The 19,190-nt window shown below is 40.0% G+C and overlaps 1 protein-coding gene across 2 annotated transcripts in view; it reads left to right on the top strand.

Annotated features, from left to right (window-relative positions):
- Positions 1–19,190, top strand: part of piezo1 (piezo type mechanosensitive ion channel component 1 (Er blood group)) — a 94,945-nt gene that overhangs the window by 56,442 nt on the left and 19,313 nt on the right. The window contains exons 17-37 of one of the 2 annotated variants that reach the window (XM_083897529.1): positions 412–518; positions 734–900; positions 1,267–1,443; positions 2,998–3,123; positions 3,721–3,921; positions 4,408–4,612; positions 5,207–5,311; positions 6,929–7,085; positions 7,632–7,875; positions 8,694–8,790; positions 9,202–9,367; positions 9,780–9,869; positions 10,043–10,125; positions 12,513–12,581; positions 12,659–12,759; positions 12,871–13,006; positions 14,819–14,884; positions 15,508–15,680; positions 17,357–17,472; positions 17,626–17,802; positions 18,642–18,900. In XM_083897529.1, coding sequence (XP_083753655.1) covers positions 412–518; positions 734–900; positions 1,267–1,443; positions 2,998–3,123; positions 3,721–3,921; positions 4,408–4,612; positions 5,207–5,311; positions 6,929–7,085; positions 7,632–7,875; positions 8,694–8,790; positions 9,202–9,367; positions 9,780–9,869; positions 10,043–10,125; positions 12,513–12,581; positions 12,659–12,759; positions 12,871–13,006; positions 14,819–14,884; positions 15,508–15,680; positions 17,357–17,472; positions 17,626–17,802; positions 18,642–18,900 — 3,022 coding nt within the window. Of the gene's footprint in view, positions 1–411; positions 531–733; positions 901–1,266; positions 1,444–2,997; positions 3,124–3,720; positions 3,922–4,407; positions 4,613–5,206; positions 5,312–6,928; positions 7,086–7,631; positions 7,876–8,693; positions 8,791–9,201; positions 9,368–9,779; positions 9,870–10,042; positions 10,126–12,512; positions 12,582–12,658; positions 12,760–12,870; positions 13,007–14,818; positions 14,885–15,507; positions 15,681–17,356; positions 17,473–17,625; positions 17,803–18,641; positions 18,901–19,190 lie in introns of both variants that reach the window. The other variant, XM_083897528.1, reaches the window with a different exon arrangement.

The raw sequence follows: 19,190 nt of genomic DNA, 5'->3' as shown, positions 1-19,190 counted from the left end.
TAATTAATGAATTAATGAATTAATTAATTCATTAATTAATTCATTAATTAATTAATTAATGATATAAAAAGCATATTTTGGCCTGTATCTTCCAAAGTATTGCAGGTATTGGCTTCAAATGTTGCATGGGCATCACATACCACCTGAGAATTATCCCTATCTTTGTAGCTTTATTATTAATTAGCAAATGAATTAATTTATTATGCTAAAAACACATTTTGGGCTTTATCTTCCAGACTGATGGAGATATTGCCTTCAAATGTTGTACAATGATTCATGTAACAACTATCTACAAGTACAATCATTATTACTTTGGCTATGATTGGTAATAGTTACATAATAAGTTAACTGGTTAACTTATTAGTGAACACAGACAAAATAGTTGATGCTGATGAGACAATATGTGTCCAGGAAGAGGAGCAGTGAGACGACTGAACAGATGGACTGTGGTGGTGAAGCAGAGAACTTAGAGGAGGAAGATCTGGTGTCAACCATAGATGAGGAGTCTGAAGATGAAGGTAAACTTCATGGTAAAAGCTCATTTTCTTACCTTCATTGTTGATACAACCGAAGTGAAAAGGTTCCACATCAAATTTGGCATTTGATGTGATTTTTTTTGTGGCTTTGTTTCTCAGATTCCCAGACATAAATACATTAAAAAATCATAAACAGTTGTTTATTTCTCTCAACCCCCCTATCTTCTCATCTGCTTTGTCTTTCTTCTCTTGTTAAGAGGTGTTGGTGCCCAGTAAGTGGGGTCTGGTGATGGACAGGCTGCTGGATCTGTCCAGAAGATTCTCTGACACACTGACCAAAGTTCAGGTGTTTCTCTGGAGGCTCCTGGAACTGCACATCCTCAAAACAGTGGCCTTCTTCTCTGTCTGGGTGGCACTTCAAGAGGTACAAACATGAAGACATATGTATGTCGGCACAGTACGGTATTGAAAATGTGCTGTTGTACCAAATCGATCTTGTCACGAACACTGATGGAGAGGTGCTAATAGTTTCAAAGCTGGGGATATTTCAAATCCATTTGCCAATGTAAATGAATAAGTTACATATGCACAATCTGCTGATGTGCTGAATACATCTTTTAAGTTTCTTATTACACAGTGTGAACAGAAGTTATCTCTTTTTCCTTTTTTGAGATTACCATGGCTGTTTTGGGCTAGTGAAAGACACTTGACATGGAAGTTCTTGAACACGCTCATGTTTGAATAGTTACACTGAAGACTAAACACTGTCCTCATGCTCGTCTGTCGGCAGCCGTCCGTGATGAACCTGGTCCTGGTGGTGTTGTGGTCTCTGGCCACGCCCTACAGTCGCTTCAGGCACATGGCTTCCTGTCTGTCCACGGTCTGGGTGTGCGTCATCATTGTGTGTAAGATGCTGTATCAGCTCAGTGTTGTCAGCCCTGTGGAGTACTCCAGTAACTGCAGCAAGGTAAGATGCACATGTCAGTGTTCACCTTCAGCTCAGTGCAGAGGATTAAATGCAAACATGAAAATATATAATATCTGATATTTACAAGCTGTCAGCCAACTTGCTTTGTGAAAACATTCTTGAGATTGGTGCAATTCCTCTGCCTCTGGTTGAATTATCTTGATAACTTTATCTATTGCTAACCAATTATCATGCTTAAAGTTACAGTTGGCAGGATTTTGTTGATTTTATTCATCAGTAATTGCATAATGTTTGGTTCACACAATGTAAATTAATTGATCTAACACTATCCATCCACCCATCATCTATCTAAATAAGTAACTATTAAAAAAACGTGACAATCAGTGTTGAATAAATCAATGTTTGGGATGGAGGCGTCTATACTGCAGTCATGTGTCCTCATGTATGTTAGCATGTGTGTCCTCTAAAGCATCCATTCTCAACCTTGGGGTCGCGAGATGATTTCTGGGGGTCGCCAAATCATTTTGGAAAAATATAAAAAAAAAAATGTAAAAAAAATCAGACGTTAGAATGACGACGAGCGGTTGGGCCGAAAAAGTAGACTGGATACACCAGCTTTTCACCACCTGACGCTATCTGGAGATACATCCGTGACAGCGGAGAGTTTTTCCCTTTTTTTTGCCCCTCATTTTTATTAGCGCTGCTTTGATGGTCAATATTGGACAGTACAGCCATGTTTTTGAGCTTAAAATGAATTAGTACAGTGTAGAATAGTTTCCACCCCCGCAAAAAAAAAAGAGACACAATTTGACACTAAACCTCGACAGTCAACTCTCAAAATGCCGTGTAATTCCCATCCCTAGTTAGCGTTTCATTTCATTAAAAAGAAAAAGAAAGTTTGCGTTATTTGTTTACATTTTAACCGGCTCAACTACCAGCAATACGATGGGATGTAGCGACAATTGTCGTTCTATTACTCACGTGAAAAGTTACCCTCTTGATGCTGCTGTATGTTTTTCAATAAATCCAAAAGTGTTTCTAAATAAATACTAATAGCTGAAGTGTGTCAGTGCTTGTCTGATTTGTAAATGCGACGTAGCCAACGGTGTATTGATCGGGCGTTGTTTCAGCACCACGGACAGTGCTTTATCCATCATACCCATCATGCGTTCACACCGGTGTGTGTGTGTGTGTGTGGATGGCGGGGGGGTGCGTTCGCGGACAGTCGTGCATGTTAAATTTGTGGTCGCGACTCAGAAAGGTTGAGAACCACTGATCTAAAGAACTCTGAAAGTAGGTTTTGTGATTGGATCTGAGGACGTTTTGGTTTTCAGATCCATATGTGATCAGATCACTGAGGACAGATACCATTAATAACAGGTCTGAATTGAGTCTTAGTTGTGAATGTGTTAGCAGAGCCAAGATGATGTGAAAAACTGTCACCAACATAAAAAATGCAAAGTAAACAACAAAAAACAACCATGCATTATTTACCTTTGACTGGTATAGCGGGTGTTGTTGTACCTTGACCTGACACAACAGGAGTGAGATGTTTGTTTGTTATTGCCCTAATGATTTTGTGTGACTTTCCAGCCTTTACTGAATGGAACCAACATGTTACCAGAGGAGATGCTGAACTCATCTCTCTACGATGAGCCAGTGGATCCAGCCAAGTGGTTTGGCATCAGGAAAGATGCCACAGCACTGGGATACAGCAAGGTGTGTTTAGACATAAAGCTTTGATTTTCTGACTGGGGTCAAATCCACTTCAGTAGTTTTTATCATTTCCATCAGTTACTTTGATAGTGTGTGCATGAATTGAGGTAACCTTCTTTGTCCATATGTATGTAATAGATATGGATATAATTGAACCTCAGCTGTTGTATTTGGATGCTGTGATTTAAGTGTTCAAGTGAAAGTGATTTGATCACCATGGGTTGGCAAGTCAATGTGGAGGCCAATTATTGTCTATAATAATACCAGGTCATTCATATCTTCATCAGATAGAACCTGTTTTTTCTTCTTCTTCTAATCTATTATTCAATCTCAAAAATAGCTCATTTAAGTAATGTTTAGGTTTCAAAAAAGTCAATTCAAGACATCTGACTGGTCCAAATTGCTTTCCTCGTAAATAATCCACAATTTCAACACAGCATATACATATACAGGGTGTTGCTTTTCAAACGAGCCATTGAACGCAACACTTGGACTGGCCACCGAAACAAAGACGCACAGAGAAGGAATGTGATGTCGTGTTATATAAAATCAGCCTTTTGTCAGTGCTTTATTTCCTGAATATATCGGTTTTTTTCACAGAACCATTTACTGGTGCTGATGCTGTTGGTGTTTGAGGTGACAGTGTATCGTCACCAGGCTCATCACTACAGACAGCTCCAACGATCCCCCCCCATCATCCCTGCCCTGTTCCCCGCTGCCACCAGAGACACTCTAGACCAGGGCCTCATCCCCTGCATCAAGTACCTGCTCAACTACACCTTCTACAAATTTGGACTGGAGGTAGTTTCCTTTTACCATAATTATTAGATGTTATTTGAATGAAGATACAAATGCATATGAGTTGGTTTGTTCCACAGCACCAGTGCTTTCCATTATTATATAACCATTTATTCTTTATCATTCATATCCATTAGTAATGTTTTCTATTTCCAGCTGCCATCACACAGCGACACACCCACACTTGACCCATTCACCACCGTCTCCATCAACACACCCTCATTTTATTTTTTTGCTCCCCATTTTCTTCCATCCTGTCCAATTTTTCCTCATTTATTTGTTTTTATATTTTTATACAAGTCACAGTGTGAATAATATCATAACCCCATGTAACACAGGATCTCTTGTTTTATCCATAGTCAGTATTACCACACATTATATACATCAGCACTTTCATTAAAACACACACAAAAGCAGAAGGTAAAATAAAAAAAAGACTGATAACGGTGCTGCATAATTCATTGTCCTATCCGTGTTTTATTTTTGCAGATTTGTTTCCTGATGACGGTGAATGTGATTGGCCAGCGGATGAACTTCTTGGTAATAATCCACGGCTGTTGGTTGGTGGCCATCTTGGTGAAGCGACGGCGTGCAGCGATTGCCAGGATCTGGCCCAGATACTGTCTCTTCCTATCCATCTTCATGATCTACCAGTATCTACTGTGTGTGGGCATACCACCTGCTCTCTGTATAGGTGAGTCTTGTGCCGTGTTTCCATCATGGTACAGTTTGGTTTTGTACAGTACGGTACAGTTTGGAATGGTAACGCCCTGGGTCAGGCTTGTGCTAACTTTACTTGGTAGGTGGGGTGTGGGCCGTGAGCCACCTAGTGCGTCGTACTAGGTGGTGTGACGACAACGAACTCAGTCGCCCAATCAGGTGACGGTCATGGGTGGAGCCATTCTAGCTTTACACTGACTGGACCATACCATTACCCAAGTGAAGGGTGCCAAAGAGTGGAATGTTTGGGGCTGGTTATTTTGGTACTATTCCTAATGGAAACACAAAAAAATGCGGACTGTACCAAACTGAAACTGTTCCACTCGGAAACACAGCTTTCGCGTAAAAAGCATCTTATGCAAGAATCCTCTATTCAGGGACAATAGCATCAGCAAAGTTAACAATTGCCTTGAACTGAGAAGGGGAGAAGGAGAGTTGTAGGACAGATGTACTTTGATGATCAATGCTTTGACGCCAATATCTGGTAATCATTTTTAAAGCCAGAGTTCTGTGCAGATCACTTCACAAAGTCACATTAAACATGCATTGTGTGTCTGTTGTTCTGCAGATTATCCGTGGAGGTGGAAAACTTCAGTGTTGATGAACTCAGCTCTCATAAAATGGCTCTTTCTGCCTGACTTCTACACTGTGCCCAACTCCAAAAACCTCATGGGTCAGTATTGTCATGTTTGTTTGTTCATTCATTCATTCTTTCAACTGTTCATTCTTTCATTCTTTCATTCATTCATTCATTCCTTGGACCCAGGTTGCTGTCATTAACATTTTTATTTGATTCGATAGGTTAAATTCCTATACTGCTTTCACTACCTGTGTCCTATACAAAGATTCACAAAGAATCCTATAGACGAGTGAAGTATCTGATGAGCAGAGGTCATCAGGGTGGGAGAGTGTAGGACAGGGTGTCAAACCCATTTTCACTGAGGGCCACATCAGCATCATGGTTTCCCTCATATTATCCAGATGTAACTGTAAGAGCATAAATGTAACTAAATGTAAACACACGATCAGAAAAAGACTTTGAAGCACGGGTGATTTCTTCAGCCACAATAACGCGAGCTTTCACTGCTGCATGGTTTTTGGTTATGTTTTTTGTGAAAACATTCTGCTGCGATCACAGTTTGCCTTTTAATTCTTTTGACTTTTTGATATTTTTCTTGAAGCCTAACTTTGGCGTTCTTGGCTCCTCGTTTGGTGTCAAAATGCCTATGTAGATGGATATCATGGATATTTCAATCTCAATTTCATTTGTCGCAACATGCATGTACAATTATACTGCAAACTAGTAGTGGGGTGCATTGTGGGAAATGTAGTTTATGGTTAACACACGCCTTAAAGGGACAATGTGTAGTATTTATGGGTTTATATAACCCAAAATCCACTTTTTTATACATATTATGTGCTCCTGCATTGTCTAGTCGCTGTATAATAGTTTTTGTTTCATTTTCGTAGTGTTTCAAATAGTCATGTAAAATAACATGGTCGCGGGCCGTGGTTGCATAGCCACTGTTAGCAGAGAGACGCCATGTTTCTACAGGAGCCTGTAAGGACAAACGCGAGAGAACAAATCAAGCGTCTCTTTACTTGTAGCTGAAGTCCCGCCTCCACTCTCTCCCGCGGTAGCTCCGCCCTCTCCCTCGCCTCACGAACCTCATCTGCTGACACGGAGAAAGACGACGAGGACGACATTTGACCAGCTGAGGATACCGTAGCGCCCAGGGAAGGGAGGGGGTGAGCAGAGGAGCAGTTCTTTGTTGTAAATTTCAGCCTCTCCTCTAGATGGCACTATAAACTACTTACTTCACCTTTAAAGCAGCATAGACCTCGCGGGCCACATAAAATGATGTGGTGGGCCACATCTGGCCCCCGGGCCTTGAGTTTGACACGTGCTGTAGGATATGAAGAAGTGATCAAGTGAGACATGAAGTGTTACAGTGAGGTTAGAGGTGGAGCAGTTTTTGGTGACATTGAGGTCAAGGTGGTTCCCTGGTGACGTCTCTGACTGGATGTTGAAGTCGCCAAGACGAACACGTGGAGGGTCATTTTCTGGCATGTTTGAAAGGATGACATCTAGTTCTTCCAAGAAATCACCCAGTGAGCCTTGTGGACGGTAGATGACAGATGACTGTTTTACGATCTGTGTACAATGACCCAGCTGTAAGACAGTTCTGTGCTGCTGTTATACATGATGATGACGATAATGATGATGATGTATTTTGTCGCTTTGTGTGTGTGTGTTTGTGTGTGTGTGTGTGTGTTTGTGTGTCCACAGCGGACTTTGTGTTGTTGTTATGTGCGTCTCAGCAGTGGAGGGTGTTTGACTGTGAGCACACTGAGGAATGGATGGTTCTGGCAGGTGAGAACACAGACAACCCTGAACCAATGGAAGGTCGACTCTTTAACCCAGCACCCAACTTCATCAACTGCAGGTAAACACAGCATCTGTTTGACTTCTGCTTTTTGCCTTATTGGGAGAATTGGAAGACGATGTCCACTTTTTGTATATCGCCAATAAAAAAACATGGATATTGCTATAGCACATAAAAAAAAAATTAGATATCAACATTCGATAATCCACATACAGGTTCACAAATCCACGCCTCCACCCCCACATCAGGGAGTCAAACCATATCATGTCAGTTCATTTTTTCACACATGCACTATCACAAAAAGACTTTGCATATACTTCCTGCAGAACATGTTAAATGGACTGTATTTATATAGTACTTTTCAAGTCTTGATGAACACTCAAAGCTGCTTTACACTACAGTTTTGCCATTCAACCATTCATATAACACACCCATGTGCATCATCACGCATATCTTGTAGACTAGCAGAGCCAGGAATCAAAGCCACAACCTTCGAGTTGAAAGATGACTTTCTCTCTCATCCAGCTACAATTGCCCCACCATGTGTTCTTGTAGTTGTTAGTTGAATTGTGGCCCATCATTTCGTTTCTGTCTCTCTCCCTGTAGGAGTTACCTGGACATGGTTAAAGTGCTGGTGTTTCGTCACCTCTTCTGGTTTGTGCTGTCAGTGGTCTTCATCACTGGAGCCACCAGGATCTCAGTGTTTGGACTGGGCTACCTGCTCGCTTGCTTCTTCTTCCTGCTCTTTGGAACACGGCTGCTGCTCAAACCCTCCAGGACCCGCCTCGTCCTGTGGGACTGCCTCATCATCTATACTGTGGCAGTTATCGTATCAAAGAATATGTTATCAGTAAGTATAAAGCTCACCATGTTGCTTTTCCTCAGAATGTTTGAGGAAATAATTAGCAAAGCAAGTTAGTATATAATCTGACAAATTAGATCCCAAAAACATACAGCAAATACATGGATACCAGACCGGTCGCTGCGACTCATTGTAGGGGGTACGTCAACAAGACTATGACTGCACCAGTACCGTATTTTCCGCACTATAAGGCTCACTTAAAAGCCTTCAATTTTCTCAAAAAACGACAGTGCGCCTTATAATCCGGAGCGCCTTATATATGGATCAATTGGTAAAGATTGACTTTATCTGTTTTGTTGACATTCCCTTTAGCACAGCTCCATCTAGTGGATGCATAACGCAACCCCAGTCAAACGTTTGACTGCAATATCTTCTATTCTATGCGCCTTATAATCCGGTGCGCCCTATATATGAAAACAGTTCTAAAATAGGACATTCATTGAAGGTGCGCCTTATAATCCGGTGCGCCTTATAATCCGGTGCGCCTTATAGTGCGAAAAATACGGTAATCGTTTGATTCATAAAATGTAAGAAAATATCAATCAGTGTGTTTCCCAAAGAGTTATTCAGATTTAATGATGTCTTTCAGCACAGATATTCTGGACCTACGACCAAAGTGCTGTAGTGCTACATCACTGTGCTACCATTAAAGCGTGGGCCGAGGGGAATGTTTCAGACAAGCCTGACAGCATTTTCAAGCTGTGATATACTGTTAGGGTTAACCCTAACCCTAACCCATTTTATCAATCTATATACAAACGACACTAAGATGTTGGAATGTGTGTGTGTGTGTGTGTGTGTTTCAGATCCTGGCGTGTGTATTTGTGTCTGAGATGCAGCAGAGCTTCTGTTGGGTCATTCAGCTCTTCAGCCTGGTTTGCACAGTCAAAGGATATTATGACCGTGAGTGGTTGTTTCACCTTTGATGATTTTTTTATGTGATTATTTTGCATCTGTCTGGTCTTTGTGAGCAGAAATGACGAAACATTATTTGTAGGCATGGCGGAGACAATGACTCCTGAATAACCAAGTTTCTTGCTTAACTAATTTAGTGTGAACTAATGTGTGGACTAATTTGAATGTGGTTTTATGTAATAGATATTTGTTGATATTTAAAGGAGTGCACTTGTGGTTTAAAGAGACATACATGACAAAATAAAGCTCTCTTCTGTCAGTTTTCAGTATTTTTATGACTAGAAGGCTATGGTTTAGGTTATCTGTGAGCAACATAACTCAAAAAGTTAAAAAAAAACTAAACATATATTTGGGAGAAGGGGAAGAACCTGACAGGCATATGTTTGTGTTTCCTGACAGCAAAAGCAGTGAGTGATAAGAGCTGTAGTCTTCCAGTGGAGGAGGCTGGGATCATCTGGGACAGCATCTGTTTTCTCTTCCTGTTGCTGCAGAGACGAGTCTTCCTCAGCTTCTACTTCCTGCATGTGACTTCAGAGCTGAAGGCGTCTGCCAAACAGGCCTCCAGGTAACAACATGACACCTTTTTTAATTGTGCTAAAAAGGTTGACCTAATAAATCTTTCCGCAATATGTTTGCCACTTTCTCATATACAGTATATCTCATCTTTTCATATCTTAAAATCTATTATTCCTGATGTCATCACCTGCAGCCATGTTTTCACAGGCCTGTCTGGCTCATACAGCACCGCAAAAAACGAAACATTTCTTAATGAATCATCAATGTTGAAGACACAGCCATTAACTTAGTGGACTTTATCATATTGTATTTACAGTGTGTATAAATATATTTTGTTTTGTTTTGTATTCATGTGAATTTATTGATACTTTCCATTTACCCTGTTTCTTTCGAAAAAAGGGGAAATAGAAACTCATAATTAAATGTGAACAAATGCAATTGCATTCTGTTTTTCCCTCCAGGGGGTTTGAGCTCTTCAGAGCCAGTATTGTGAAGAACATCAAGTTCCACCAACAAGCTGAGAAGAAGTCTCTGTCACAGCTCAAGAGATCGTAAGTGCACACTGCAGTCATGGTCAAGGTTGAAATACAGTATTTCATTCTCAGGTTTTTCCTCTGGCTCCACCATTGTTATAGGTATTCAGACACATGTCTGTCAGAGAAGCATCACCTCACAGGTCTCTTTCTAGAAAAAATATCATCATATTGCTTCTCTCTTCTCTCAGAATGCAGAGAATTCGCTCCAAGCAGCAGAAATACAGAGATGGACACAAAACAAGTGAAGAGTCCAGTCAGAGTCCAACCACAGGTATAACTCACTTCACAGATCACAGATACTGTAAGTCGGGGACAAAATCCATTCATCTACATGTAATTTGACTGATATGCTAATACAACAGAAGTGCAATTAAAGGTAGAAGAAGCTGTGTTTGTATGTTGGACGCCATCTTTGGAATCCTAACTCGAGGTATGTGAGGTTGCTCACAGTTAGAAATCCATGGAAATCTGTTGTAGGAAACGCCCTCTGTTTATGGGCCACTAAACAAAAGGTTCATGTGATGTTTAAGTCATTGCTATCTTATGGATACATTGAACTTGTCTGGAAACAGAAGTTTGTATTAGTATATAAACTGTTAACCCCCCAGTTGCACCATGTCCGTAGAGAAAATGAGTGTTTTTAGCTTGTGGGGACACGGGAGAAGCTGGTCTACTGGTGCCTCATTTGATTTGTTTGTGTCACTCAGGTAAATCTGAACAAAGGGTTTGAAACACAGAAGTCACATTACACATTTGAACTCTATGAAGGAAGTGTCAGGGTTCAACAATTCCTGTGTGCCATGATGTAAAATCGCAGATTTTCTGTATGGGCTTTGGTGCAGGAGACACAAACCTCAGAATCCAGTCAGAAAAGTCTGTCTAACAGTAAGATACAGCAGCAAACATACTGTATTCTTAAGATAACGTACCGTTAAGATGGCATATCATTTATAACAATGATTAACAATGTTAATTGGCTAAAACCTATTCGGAAATGTTCAGGGTTTTTTGGCTGGAAACGAAAGATTGTGTCGGTTTGTTATGGAGTCTCATGACATGGGAAAAAAACTATTAAATATTACTTTGTGGCCATGAAATACTAGTTTGTTCCCATGATATAGGTATAATGTCCATCCATCCATCTTCTACCGCTTTTTCCTACACATGAGGGTTACAGGTAGTAACGTAACCCTGCATGCATGCTCCCACAGCAGGATCCTGTTAGGATAACTACCTTGGCATGAAACTTGGCAATGCCAGGCTTTTGAGAATATATCTGTACATCCTGAAGCTTAAGCCCCTCTTTGCTCGCTTTACTCATGCAGCTGGAAACAGAAGTGATGATGATGTAAAATCACTGATTTTGGCCATGGACTTCAGTGTGGGAGAGTGAACCGTTTACAAACCTCTCTGTCATGCAAAGGCTGTCTAATGGCAAGGTGAAGAAATTATAGATTCAATTAGTTGGGTCTGAAATTCAATATGGTGTCGCTGCTGGCAGACGAGCTTGCATCAGTCAGTATGAAACAATAAAGGAAGAAAATATCTATTAACAAAGAAAATACTTCATTTGTATCGCACCCGTTTCGCTGCTTTCGGCGCCATCTTTGTTATGTGAAACACGCAATGCATTCTGGGTAGCCCTTGCTCCCAAGGGTGGTCTCGGAAAATCTCACAATTGAGGGCGATACAGCCCTTAAACTCACCCCTCAACTTAATTTTTCAGCACTTGCACTAGCGCATTTTTGAGATTGATGGTTAAGCAAGGAATTGGAATTCACCCTTAAAGCCAACTTTTCAGTTTTATCATAATATATTTTTATCATAATATAAGTATGCTAGAATTGCCATACGCAAACATGAAAAACAAGTCAAACAGTATAAGGGTTGTGAGTGTTTTTGACCCCCACTGATCAAACATTGACTCATGCAGCTTAAAAAAGGATAAAGAGACTCAGTGTCTGTCTTTTTTATAACAAATAAAAAGAGCATATTCTCATGGCATGGTCACATAGAGCTAAAACAAACACATTTAGGACATTCTCTGGCGCCTTTAACATCAGTGTTTGACCAGTATGAGACAGAAGAAATCCAAAACAAGCTGATAAGACACACAAAGCTGTCACGTTGTTTATGTCAACCTTGTCATATCATATTATAATTGCACTGTAAAGTTTTTCTTACTAATTTTAATGGATTTGTTTCTACAAAAACAGACTCCATCTATTTTGATGACTCTCTGACCTTTGAGGATAAAGTGGTAGAAAATGGATCTATGGATGTACTGTAGGTGGTACATGTATCAGCACAACAGCTACGTGCTTTAAATTGTGTAAAATTACTGTACTGAACAAATTTTATTGGTATCAGTAGATGTTGGATGGACTTGCTTAAGAGGACTGTATAGGGCTGAGGACAGAAAGATGGGATGGAGAGAATTAAAGGAAATAATAAATACTAACATAAACAATACTAATGAACTGAAACTCATGGAGCCTTTCTAACAGTAGATACTTATGCTTGTGATATCAGTATCGGCCACACGAAAAGTGATATCAAGCCATTCGTAGTAAAAATCAAAACTTCCGTAAGCGTAAGCGTAATTGTCCTGTGAAGAACTTCCTCCTGAAACCAAACTTTCCCTCGTTTTCCCTCCAGAGACCAGGACAGAGAAGAAGAAGTCTGGTAAGAAGAAGTGGCACCAGCCGTGGTTGGACCACGCTAAAGGTCTGACAGATCCCTCCACGTGTAACACCAGAGACTTAGCAACAGTCTTGTAATGTGAAATGTTTTCCACATCACAGTGCTGCACTCTGGAGAATACTACCTGTTTGCATCAGACAGTGAGGATGAGGAGGAGCTGCAGTCTGAAGAACAGAAACCACAGAAACAGACTGCATGTCAGGTCAGACTCGCTTCATATATTTGTCTATATGATATTCATAACAATGTTTAGGACAATATGATATTCATGGGAACATGTATTGTGTTGCTGATGCTTGTGTTTCTCTCTCAGCTGGCGTACCAAGCCTGGGTGTCCAGTGTGAAAGAAGCTCTGAGAGAACGGCAGAAACGACAGCACCAGATGAGGAAAGATGAGAAACAGGAGAAGAAAAAGAGAGAAGCAATGGTGGAAGCTTTCTCTGCCATAGGTTGGACATTCTTACATTCTTTTCCTCCATAATTACAACTCTAATAAAACAGGGTCCTTGAATGACTGCAATAACCACTGCGTAGAGAGACCAGTGTAGTAAATGTAGACCACACCCTGAACGCTTCATGTAAATTAAACATTGCTTGGTACTGAAGGCATACTTCCTGTTGCCAGTAGGTGGCAAAATATTAATGCACTAAATGTATGCACATGCCCATGCAACATTTTGTTTAAATAATTCTTGCACACTTTCTGTAAATCATATGAACTTTATTTCAGTTCTCAAATATCACTGTGTTAGTGTCGTCTCCTATATGATATATTTAACTGAAATTTCTTATGTTAAAAAAACAGTGATCTATAAAGGAAAATCATGAAAATATACACTTTTTTGCAAACTACCAAATTTACATTGTAGATTTTCACTGAAGGCATCAAAACTATGAATGAACACGAATTCTGTAGTAAACAAAAATGTTTACTGCTTTGCACACTCCTTCTCTCAATGAGCTTCATGAGGGAGTCACCTGAAAGGTTTTCCAACAGTCTTGAAGGAGTTCCCAGAGAGCACTTGTTGGCCCTTTTGTCTTCACTCTGCAGTGTGTCCAAACTTTTGACTGGGAGTGTATATATAATAATAATATAATATATAATTATTATTCCTGTAGAATTCATCAGCTTGCCCTAAAACTCGTGATCTGAGAGCACAAACATCCACGAAGGCTCCTCAGTGCCAATACACTCCCCTATCTTGCAACGTTAGCAATTGATTTAAAAAAGAATCCAGATCATCACCACAGTCTAATCTAATCTCATCTTTTCCTTGGTATTCTCAGATAATTTTAGCAAAAATCAGCCCTTTTACTTATTAAATGATGCCCCTCACAGACACAGATAGGCAGGACAGACATTTCGGGAGATCATCGTTTTACTTATACCGCATGTTTGACTGACAAAGCAGATGCAGGTAGACAAGGACACATACAAGAGAAACATGAAGGCAAAAGCTTGAACATTCAAAGCATTGCCTAACTCATGGGTCTGCAACCTTTAGGATGAAAAGAGCCATTTTTGTCGCCTCTCCACCCAATTAAAATCAATTTGGAGCCGCAAAACAACCCTCAAAATGGAGATAACACAAATAAAGGTTTTTATGCAGATATAATGCATAAAAGAGCAATAGTTCTTTTCATTTATGAACTTTAAGAACTACAAAATGTTCAGTTTATACTCAACCTCTTATAAAGTGGAGCAAAAAAACAACACATATTGATGTAGACCTAGTTCTTCCATTGTTTCATTGTTTGTGACAAATTATTGAAATTAAAATGAACCCACTTTGAAATAAATGAAGCAAACATTTGGATTGTGTGTCGTACATACTTGAGAAAAAGGCATGTGGATCCAAAGATGGACAGGACACATCCAAATGTGTACTTAATATTGCATTTTACGTCGACGTTGGATGTGATGCACAACATTTTTAAACACTTTTATTTGTCGCCTTGTTCTCTAAAGCTACAAGGAGCCACTGCAGAGTGGCTGAAGAGCCACATGTGGCTCTAGAGCCGCAGGTTGCAGACCCCTGGCCTAACTAATAGAGGCAGTAAATAAACAAGATAATAAAAAGATAAAGGAACATCCATCCATCCATTATCTACCGCTTTATCCTCCACTAGAGGAGCATTACATAAATGCAACGTTGTGCTTTTTAGGTTCATGTCAAGGTCAAGGTTATGGAATCCTCACTGTTACGTTCCTCAGTGATGTTAGTGATGGTCAGATTTATCGTGTCTGTGTTTGTGTGTAGGTTCTAAGGATGATGTGTTTGAAGACCCTGTCATTGAGCAGCAGGAGGAGACAGAGCAACAGTCTGGTAGGTTCATATCGTCACGTGTCCAGGAGTAGGACCTTTGCTTATTAGAGTTGTGTACTTTAGTTATCTTTGTACATTTTTTCTTACTGATGAATTTGGATTGGTTTGGAACTGGTTCAACACTTTGTTGCCATTGTTGGCGATATCAATGATAACAATGATTGACATTGTATTAAATGAGAAACAAATATTACAGAAGTGCTATTAACGGTCAGAGTAGCTGTGTTTGTATGGCATCAACCATCTTGGAATCCCACATGAACTTCCAAGTTGGAAGTTCCGAGTTCCGACTAAAAATGGAATGCATTATAAAGCTGTGTTACCATTGAGGGGACCGGTTCGGTTTGTTACAGTAGGGTACATATTTTTTTTGCATTTCCATTACTATACCAAAATAATCAGTCCCTACCATTGGGCTACCACAGTAGAATGGTATGGTCGGTCAGGGTGAAGCTGGACCAGTTCCATCCACAATATTCAGCTGATTGGGGGCGACATTAAAACATCACTACCCTGTGATCAGTGTTTCTTCAATGCACCGCATTCAACGTCTATTCTCATACAAGGCTTGACATCTCGTTGAGATAAACAACCACCATGTTGTGTTGTTGTTGTTGCTGCAGGTCACGGTGAGATGGTTCAGAGGATCCTGGACATCCTTCGCTTCTTATGGGCCATAGTTTTGGCCATGGTGGACGGCCTGTCTCAGTGGCTCAACCTGCTCACTAAACCTTACAGAGACATTTCTACCGTTCTCTGCACTGAACGCTACTTCATCCTACACAAAATACAGCAGGTAAAACACAGCACTCACACACACACACACACACACACACACACACACACACACACACACACACACACACACATAAGGGCAGCCTAAGGACAAGAGGAAAGGAATTGGGCTTGTTTCTGGGAGGTTGCTGGTTCAAATCCCAGGATCCTAGGAGTCGTAGGGAACAAAATGAAGACTTTGTTTTGTTTGTACAACACTTTGTCTGCACTTTGAAAATATAATTCCACCTGTGACTTTTTTTTAATATCCATCTTCTTTTAATGAATATACCTCTTCAGATAGTTGTAATATATTGTAATACTGGGCAAATATACACCCCTATCTTTTTGAACTTCCTATGTCTGCAAACATGATTTGTAAGATGTGGCATCTTCCTCAAACTGTAATGAAGGTAGTATCTGATATAGACATTCAACAACATGTGTGTTTATGTATAAATGTATGTTTTTGTCTTTGTCCTTACCTTTATGATTTAGTTACGTTAAGTCAAATTCCCATTGGAACTTTGCAGTTCATACAGTCATAAACAGTGTTTTTTTTTACACTGGTCAACACCAAATTTATTGTTTAAGTTTTTTTTTTACCTGATTTAGAATAATTTTGATGTGCTGAATTCAAAAATCACATTGGTTTTGCTCAATCAGGTCAACTTTCTGAACAAAGCTACAAAGTTTTTGTTTACATGTACGGGTATTTTCACGTCATATGATGCAAAATTATTTTAGATTTCTTGCAATAAACACATTCTGAAGATTTTGCATGTGCCAACATATGACTAATTGGTTTTTTTTATGAAATGACTTTGACTAGAAGATCTTGCAAAAATAAGCCTGACATATACGGCTACAGCTGCGGTGAAGACACCATTGTTCCTAACAGGAATCTAGTCACAAGTTTTATAAAGTGTGCTTGCCGTGCTTAGTTTGGTATTAAACTTGGTGACCAGGGTAAAGCTTGGGCGCCGCACATGGTATGCAAGTCATGCACCGAATATCTGCGTCAGTGGACCAAACCATGTCACTGACTGCTACTTCTGCGCTATTGATGTGACTGGAATCAACAGAAAGAACCGAAGCAGCCTCCTGTATCCTGATCTTGAATCAACACGTCGTCCTGTAGCTCATTGTGTGAGAACTTCCTGACATCAGTGACGAAAATAAAAAAACAAATTTGTTTTTGTGAAATATTAACGAAAATCAACTGATAATGTCACAAAAATGTAATCAATTTAGTCAGAAGATCGGATTTTTCAAAATCAATTTAGCATAAAACCCTGACCTGATTGAGAAAAATGGATGTCATTCTTGGATTCAGCGCTGCAAAATGGTCCTAATTCATTTGAAAAAACATAGAAAACTTTTTTTGTAACCCAGTGTTATTTCTTATAGTATGTTATTCTTGTTATAGTTTCCCAAACTTGTGTTAATTTAATCTGTTTTGTCTTTTTTTCTCATCTTAAGGAAGGTGAGATCTTCTTGATCTCTTTTGGCAAATTTTAATATTTTTTATATATTTTTTGGGGCAAATTATTATATTTTATAGTATTTGCGTGTGCAAAAAAATTCACTAAAACTAATAATAAATGAAACTATTTATCGGCTTTTGCATCAACTTTGATGTGGTGCCCTAGTGGGATAATTAAGTTCTAATAATGACTAATTTGCTCTGATTGGCAGCATCATACAGCAGCAACAGCAGACTCCACAGATGACCAGATATCTTTGGACAGTGAGAATCCAACACTGGAGACATGTTTGGATGAGACTGATCCTGAAAACTCCACCAGATACAGGTTAGAAACCCTTAGTCATTCTAGCAGAATTATATATCTGTGTGTGTATATATTAAATAACTACAAATCATTAGATAAATAAAAAAAAAAAAAGTGTCATGGTTAGATTCTCCTTTATTATGTACTGTATGTGTGTTTGGATGATTCCTTCAGCTGCCTGGAGGTGGACGGCAGGTGTGTTCCAGGACAGTCTACACCCAGACCAAGGCTCAACAGCACTGGGAATCCTTTGAGTCCTGAACCTCTGTCCAGCAGCATGGAGCTGGTACCAGAGGATTCCAAACATCAACATAGACACTCCATAACAGCCAGTGAGCTGCTCGGAGACAGGTACTGTACATGCACACGTGCTCTATCTCACACATACACTCGCATTACGTTGAAAACAACCCTAATCCATGTTTATGATCCAGCTCAAAAAAGGAGACCACTTCATGATTGTTTTAATCAGATTGAACTAAATTAAAAGGGGGGGGGGGGTTGTTTGGGTTTTTGTTATTCTTCTCCCTCTCTAGGGGGTTGCCACATTAGATCACCTGCTTTTCGGGGATCCACCTATTTGACCTGATGCACCTGACGCATTTCTACCCATTTTGAACAAAAAAACTGCGGGCCAATGGCGGCCCGCAGAAACATTTCTGTCGGCCCCGCAATGAATTACAGTTGATAGTTTTAATCCAGGAGCTACTAAGCTTGTTAAATGTTTATTGTACATGACTGGATACAGACCAATAAGTGTAAACAAAAATACTGGGTATTTACCTGGTTTCTATATGGTGAATTTAAGTGTATTATTGGACGATCTGCTGTTCAGGAGAACCGGTGTTTACGTTACCAGAAGGGAGATCTCGCTGAGCCCGAGATTACAATAAAACACAGCGTCATCAATGGCTGAACTGTTTGTTTTGAACCTTCAGGGCTTCTTAAACAAGGTAATGACACAGATACACACTAAAAAAACAGCGTTTATTGGAACTTCCGGTCTAGTTCCGCTTTAAAAGAACTCTGGTATCTGGTATCATGCTCTAAACAACACATCTGCAGTGTAGTATGAGATCACAAGAAGGGGACACTCCCACATGATGAGACCCCCAGAGTTTGGGGTTTGAAGCTCTGGTTCAGTATGATTGTGTATATTAATACAAATGACTATGTGTCTGTCTGTGCAGGCAGTTCTTCATCGAGGAGCTGGAACAGAGCAGAGACTTCTACAACAACCAGAGCCGTCTGCTGAAGCTGCTCTTTGCCATGTACAACCTGCTGGCAGCAAACTCCGAGCTCGTCTGCTACTTCATCATAGTGTTGAACAACATGGCCAGTGCCTCTGTCATATCACTGGCTCTGCCCATACTGGTCTTCCTGTGGGCCATGTTGGCTGTTCCAAGGCCAACAAAGAGGTTTTGGATGACTGCTATTGTCTACACCGAGGTATGAACACACAGAGACATACAGACCAGCACATCACTCTGAACATTCTTAGCTAGTAACCTTGTTTCTTCTTTTTTTCTTTATGTGAAAAAAGTCAATGGCATCAGTGGGCATGAGCTACAAAGCTGTAACAGTTTTGAAATACACAGGAGATGCAAAGTACATGTCAATATGGAACATGGATCATTCCATTCCATATTGTTCCAAGTTGAAGTTGGTTGTTTTACAGTGCTTTACAAATACATTTGGATGGAATTCTGAAATAATTAAATCTAACTCCAAAAAGTCAA

The sequence above is a fragment of the Microchirus variegatus genome (genome assembly GCF_963457635.1).
Source record: "Microchirus variegatus genome assembly, chromosome: 11".
NCBI lineage: Eukaryota > Metazoa > Chordata > Actinopteri > Pleuronectiformes > Soleidae > Microchirus > Microchirus variegatus.
This window is presented reverse-complemented; position numbering and strand designations above follow the sequence as displayed.